The sequence below is a fragment of the Gavialis gangeticus genome, unplaced genomic scaffold (genome assembly GCF_001723915.1).
Source record: "Gavialis gangeticus isolate Ggan-Ray unplaced genomic scaffold, GavGan_comp1, whole genome shotgun sequence".
NCBI classification, from domain to species: Eukaryota; Metazoa; Chordata; order Crocodylia; family Gavialidae; genus Gavialis; species Gavialis gangeticus.
The window spans coordinates 6157318-6164347 of NW_017729022.1; the positions used below are offsets into that span (position 1 = coordinate 6157318).

At 38.8% G+C, this 7030-nt stretch overlaps 1 protein-coding gene across 2 annotated transcripts in view; it reads left to right on the top strand.

The window, feature by feature from the left end:
* DOCK4 (dedicator of cytokinesis 4) overlaps positions 1 to 7030 on the top strand; it is a 483151-nt gene that overhangs the window by 316011 nt on the left and 160110 nt on the right. For both annotated transcript variants that reach the window (XM_019514562.1, XM_019514563.1), the window contains exons 15-16: positions 3349 to 3511; positions 6067 to 6173. In XM_019514562.1, the coding sequence (XP_019370107.1) occupies positions 3349 to 3511; positions 6067 to 6173 (270 nt within the window). The remainder of the gene's footprint in view (positions 1 to 3348; positions 3512 to 6066; positions 6174 to 7030) is intronic.

The following is a 7030-nucleotide window of genomic DNA, read 5'->3' on the forward strand; positions in this document are numbered from 1 at the left end:
GATGCCCCCACTGCGAGCCCTGCAGTCCACGTCAGATGCGGGGCTTGCAGCAGGGGTTGTTCAGGGAATGCACGAGCTCTATCAAGCCCCATCAGCTGTTGGCCTCGCAGCCACAGGATCATGATCTTCGACTCCCCCCTGCAACCGCAATAAGGTCTCATGGGATCTAATGCATGATCCCATGATGGTGCCTCCTGCCAGTAAACTGCCCCCCCCCCGTTCATTAGAATATTTGTCTTATTCTGTTGTCATTTGCACTGTCTAAATTAAAACAGAATTTAGCAAATTGTCTTTGTAAACAATACTACAGCTTGTGTTTTGAGCTCTGGTGAGAAAATATTTAACCATTAACTCTGCATTTTCTCAAATGTAATTTTCTGACAAATTTGGTTTATTAACCCTGTGCCTGCTGTCCTATTTATTGGCCACGTCATTTGATTGTATGTTGTCTACAAATATATGGTCATTGGCCTTTCTGAGCAAGTAATTTAACTTGTATTTGGACTGTGAAGTGTTAATCAGAAATTTCTCTTTTCTATGAATAAGATGCTTGCTATCTGAATTATTTTATTTGACTCAGCTAAACACTGCACATCAAAACCAGTCATATGCACAAGAGTTTTTTGTCTTCCCAATTTTTGAACATGCAATTCAGAAACATCTTTTTACCAGTAAACAGCTAAGGAACCAAATGCCACTTGTTGTCTGATATTGCCTTTATTACTCCCAATATGATGAGGTTTAAGTTCAAGACAGAACATGGTTGTGCTTCAAGCTGCAGCTTTTATCATGTACTTTCATTATTAGTCAAGCATCTGAACTGTTGTTAATCTTGACTTGTCCCTTCCTTTTTAAATCATGTCTTATCAGGTTTTCATGTGTTGAGTTAACTTATTTTTGATCTAAATCAACTAAAATCCCCCAACTGAGCTGTTACTTGGGAAGTAAATGGGAAGCATAGAGGAGTCTCAGTTTCTGTATGATCAGTTTGGCTCTCATTTACATTGTTAGTTCATGTCTGTGCACTTACTCCCTCTGAAGTGAAATTTATGGTAAGATGTGACTGCTAATATACCAAACCACAGTAGACTCTTGCCATTGGCCATATTGGTACCAAATCAAAAAGTTAAACAGTTTCCTATAGCAAGAGTGGCCAACCTGTGGAATGGGTCCTAAAAGCAGTTTGGACAGCCTCTGTGTGTAGGATGCACACAGACCAGGGAGGGAACAGCATCACAGTGGCAGATAAGTCAGAGCAGAAAGCAGGCATCACAGGGAAGAAAGCAGAAGGAAGAGCAATAGATTGGGCAGGGAAAGGGGATTGAAATTTCACTCAGGGAGGGTGCAGGGATAATTTGTGACATGCTTACTGAAAAGGTTGGCCCCCTCTACCCTATAATAACATTGTCTGAAGTTTAGACAATGTCAGAACCTGTCACTGTGATGTCAAGGTACCTGCAAGCTGCCCGAAAGAGGTAAAAATCACACCCACATACAAATGCCAGAAACACCACCACATCCTGTTTTAATTAATGGTAGATAATCTGAAATGTCAAAGTATAGAAAAGGCTGAAATAAATGGTCTTGCTTAGTTATTAAAAAAAAAAAGTAGTAGTAAAATGAGGTCAGGGCACAAAGTTATTCTGTGGGGCTAGAGAAGATTTCTCACGTGGCGTCTGGTCTCCAGAGATGGCCAATGACAGCTGAGTCAGGACCCACTGACTCTCCACCCTGCTTTCCCACTCTCTCCTATTGGGGCTGGGAAAGGGGCAGTGCTGGGGTCTGAGGCAAAAAAGCATGCAAAACTCTAAAATGCTTGGTTCCGGAAGGATACCTTTTATTTCACCAACTAAGAAATCACAAAAAAAAAAATCTTTTTCTCTAAGCTTTTGGGCTCACATCCCCTTCATCAGGCTCAGGGAAAATTAAAGATGGTAAAAAGTCCCCATAGGTAGGAAATAAACTTCATTTTTGCACAGAAAATGGTGCAAAATGGTCCTTGCTTTTAGAGGATCAGTTTAAGTACTTTATTCATTCTGTAAATACTTTTTCAAGTGGGAATATGTATGCTTGCAGTTTAGAATGCTTCCAAGACATCTGGAGCACTTCAAATGCTACTTCTGCCCACGGCTTTGTTCTTTTGTTATGAAGTAAACTGTCCATTACCCTAATCTTTATACTAATCTCTTCTCTGATCCCATTCCTGTTTGACTTCATTTATTTTGATTTTGAAGAAAGCACCATTGTACACAGGCTTTTAGATGAGAACACTCCAAGGCCCATATATGGTGGCTTAATATAGGAGTTGTCAACTGGGGGTACACATACCCCTGGGGGTACTTGGGAAGGCCCCAGGGGGTATGTGGCACTGGCATAGTAAAGTGGGGGTACTTGGGAAGCACCACCACTGCCGCTTTGCATTGGGCCACAGGGGGACCTCCCCATCTTGCTTGGCAGCCGGGCGCTGGGGAACACTCACTCCCCATTCCACGTCCAGAAGGGGGTACTCACCAGGAGGAGTACCCACCAGAAGGGGTACCCTCCTTAAAACGTTTGAAAACCCCTGGCTTAATGTATACTTATCTCTACTGCAGGTACCTCATCTAATACCTTGTAGGTTCACATTTGCCCTTATGAAGCCACCTTGCATTTATGGCTCATTGGGAGCATCTACACATGTGCTTTACTATGGATTAAACTAATTAGCTCCACAGTAAAGCATCACTTTCTACATGTGCTGGTATTAGGGCACAGTAAACTACTTAAATCTGCTGTAAAATAGTACTGTTGGGTACAGTACTATCTTGTGGTGGAGTAAATAGTTGCACTGAAACTCCTAGTTAGTGCCTAATCCCACAGGTTCACAGGTTCAGCATCCTTGTGCCCCAGCCAGCCCCAACACTGCCACCTGGAGCCTCCACCCCCCGGTGCCCTCTGCCAGTCCAGGCCTGCTCTGCCCTGGCTAATATTGCTGCTGTCCTGGGTGCACGTGTAGACACCATGCTCAGGAGCAGGTTACTTTGGCTCAAACAGCTCCTCAAACAGGAGTTTATTGCTTCACCTTAATTTCACATAGATGTACCCATTGTCAGTTTATTACTTAGGCCCTGAATATTGCATAGTTCTTCTTCTTTGATGCTCTAATTCTTTTCTGTATTGTTGATGCCTCCTAACTTCTGTTTCTTCAGCAGATTTCATTAACATACACTATAATGTTTTGTACCAAAGTCTCTAATGAAAATGTTAATGTAAATATTTAACAAAATTGATTCCAATATTGATCCTTAAGAAACTCTCGTTGTAAATTTAATGTCTTCAAACCATTAATCCATTTGTTTTCTTCATTAGGATTTTATCTCCTTTGGTTCTGGGGAGCTGCCAGCTAGTGAGTACCACTCCTTTGTCCTTTATCATAACAACAGTCCCAGATGGGCTGAGCTACTGAAACTTCCTATTCCTGTGGATAAATTCAGAGGAGCACACATCCGCTTTGAATTCCGACATTGTTCCAGTAAGCATTGTACATGATTTATTGTTGTATTCTGTGTTAAATCCATTAAGCATATGGAACTTTATAATATCTGAGGAATAGAGAGAACTGATTAAAGTTCTCTTCATAAAGTTTCATAATAGAGCTTTTCAGTGAAACCAGCTAGTAGAATCCAAAATGAGGGGAAATTTGTTACTTGATATATTGCTCAATCTCCTAGTATTCTGTAAGTGTGTGTAGACATATACAGAGAGAGAGAGAGTTTGTTTTTTATGAATTTCTCTTTAATAATAATCAAATCGTCCTCGCATCCTATATTCTTGGTCAGAGTAAAATAACTGCAACACTGTGAGGGAGATAAGAACTCTGTTCTGGTGATGGGGAGCTACAAGGGTGATCATTCCATTTTTTTTTCCCCTGCAAAAATCAGTTTTTCAGACATCAGAACAGATGACGTGAAGAACCTGGGCCAAGGTGAATGCCCCAAACAAGATAATATAAAGATAATTATTTAACAACAACAAAAAATCAGGGGGATGGCATAAGCCAGGCTCTCTCTCTAGAAGAAATATCTTAAAACTGCAGCCAAAATATGCTCATTGTAAAAAGCTTTGACCTGTGTCATACCTACATCTTACTCTGATACCATCTCTCTAGACCACTTTTTCACTTTGGGTGAGCCCAAATCTTACCCTTTGGTTGCATGTCTCCAGCATATCTAAAACCTCAAGTACCAGCACATTCTAATAATATCTGCTATCGTCATAGATAGCATGCACTGTATACATTTCAACAATAGCAAATATAATCAAAAGCATGTGTAGTGGCAAAATAATTCTGACGTTTCACAAGGAGGCAGACTAAGCTGTATATACAATCAGCAGTTCTCATGCTGTCAATAAAAGCAAATTGCTTGAAGGAAGCCTTGCACATGAAAACTAACTGGCTAAGCTGACAGAGTACTCCAGGGAGAGCACAGCCTGCTTTGACAAGCATTTGTGGGATTACAGAGCAGCTAGGAAATCAAAGATAGATATATTTGCATCAAGGAATGATATCAAGATAGTTTAGAGTTTTCCCATTAGGTCAAGAGTAAAATAAGTGTTTGTGGCCCAAAGTGTATCTAAATGCTCAAGAGCCATTTAAACCTTGCAAAACATCAAACGCTGTGAAAGTAATATATTTGTAGGGTAAAAATCTTTTCTTTTTCTGAAGCAAGCATTTGAACGAGCATTTTCTTGTTGTTCTAAAGTGCAATTTCAGCTTTTGCAACTGCTGTGTTGTTCTTGTCGATTTACTTTGAGAGAGAGAGCTTTTGTGAACCAAAGTTTACTTCATCAGACATTGTGAAAAGACAACATATCAGGGTAAAGTGGAGTGAGTAATTAGAATACCATAGGTGGAAAAATAGGAGGGTGCAGGAGGAAGAAGGAGGTAAGAGGAGTGCTGTGAGAGACATATAAACAGAGAACCCGCAGGAACAACGGGGTCACAAAAATTAATTCCAGTAATGAGATAAGAATCTGTACTCTCTGTTTAAATCATACTTAATATAGTCCAGTTTTTATGATGTCCTGTTTTATAATTTTCTGTTCAAACTGGGTTTTAATATTTTTCCCAGTCAGAACAGCAATTCTGAGGTCAGCAATGGAGTGTCCAGGGACATTGAAGTGGTCGACCACAGGCTTTTGTGTCTTTCTGCAGCTGATGTCAAATTGGTGTTCCTTCATTCTTGCATACAGAGATCACCAAATCTATTCAATGTAGACAGTAGATGGGCATTGTAACACATGTTTTTGTCATAAGAAATCTAGTCTACCAGTCGATGTTTTGTCTTTGAAACAGAATCTGGCATCTTGTGGGGTTTTGTTGTTGTTGGGTTTTTTTGATTGGCAGAGGCTGGAAAAAGGTAGAGTTTGAAAGATGAATGTATTTGTGTGTATTGTTAGTATAAATCATAGGGACTTATATTGGGGAATTGGAGTCTTAAATTGTAAACTGCTTGAAGAAGGGATTTGTTTTGCTCTAAACTTTCCTGCAAAATGTTATTCATGCCTTTGACACCTGGATTGGCATAGCCTAGAACAATGACATTATTAATTGTTTACAATTTCTGAGTCACAGCAATGACAAAGTGTAGATGTTAATTAGTGGAAGTAAAATATAATGCATGCATGCAGTTTTCACCTATGAGCTACTAATCTTCAATATGGATATAAGCTTTCCCAGAAATTTGCAATGTCAGGTCCAAGGTTTAGCTTTGGGCCCATGTGTAATAAATGCATTGTATCAAGGGACTTGCAAGTTTATTCCCTATCCTCCAAAAATGAAAGAATCCCACTATTACCTCTCAGAGCTTGGTATCAGTTCACAGAAAAAATAACATGACATTTCATAACCTGGGAAGAGATTTTATGTAATAAAGAGATGTAACGTGTCTTAGTATGGACTGACGCCTAAGAAAAGCCAAATTATGCATTTACATGTTGGATTAGTTTTGATTGCTTTATCTAAAACATACATTATAAACCCAAATCCTGGATGTGGTGATGTTTTTATTTACATGTGTGTTTCAGCAAAAGAAAAGGGTGAAAAGAAGTTGTTTGGGTTTTCTTTCGTGGCTCTGATGCAGGAAAATGGGAGGACATTGCCAGATGGCACTCATGAACTCATTGTGCACAAGGTAATTTTAATCAGAAATCATTAACTGTGATGATTAGTTTGAGATATACTTCAAAAAAATGCCCAGAAACATTAGACTGAGGAAGGCTGCAATGATTGCCAAATGAATGATAGATTTGTCAGTGTTTAAAATATCCTCCTTTGGTACTCCACTGAGTGTGTGCTCCCAGTTTGTAACTGTGGTTTTATCTGGTTATATATTTCAGTGCAGTGTGTTTTACTGGAAAGTAATAGTATCTTGTAATGTGTATGTAAATTGTACGCAGAATGCTAGATGCATAAAGATTTCTGTAATGCTAAAAACTATTATGGCATATAAATGCAAGCATAAAAATAACCTTCTTCCATGTTCTTAAGAACTATTGAGAATATTTTACTGTGTGATCTCTCTTCTGGCTACCTCCTCTGCAAACCAATCTGCCATAATACCTGTTTTAAAATTTCTCATTCAAGCCTTCAATAAATAGAATATATTTCTGTTGAGATGGAAGTTGATATATCATTCATGAGTTAAATATCTATAGGTCCATTCAAAATTATGTAGAATAGATAATGTTTTACATCAAATGTGTAGGTACTACTAGAGACCCAAAGAAGTTTTCCAAACCTAATGAGAACTGTCCCTGAAGACATGATAAAAGAAAATGTATTAGTTCTGTTGATGTATGTCTACAAGCTTAAAATTATTTCTAATTTTCCCACTTGAAAACCATAGCTATTTTTAATTATACAGCAGGCTGTCTTCTTTTCAATAGCTGAGTTTGCTTAGGAACCACTCTCTATAACCACATTAGCTTATAAAGCCATGGGTAAATACTCTGACATAAAGAATTAATAAACTTTGTAAATATTCTTTTT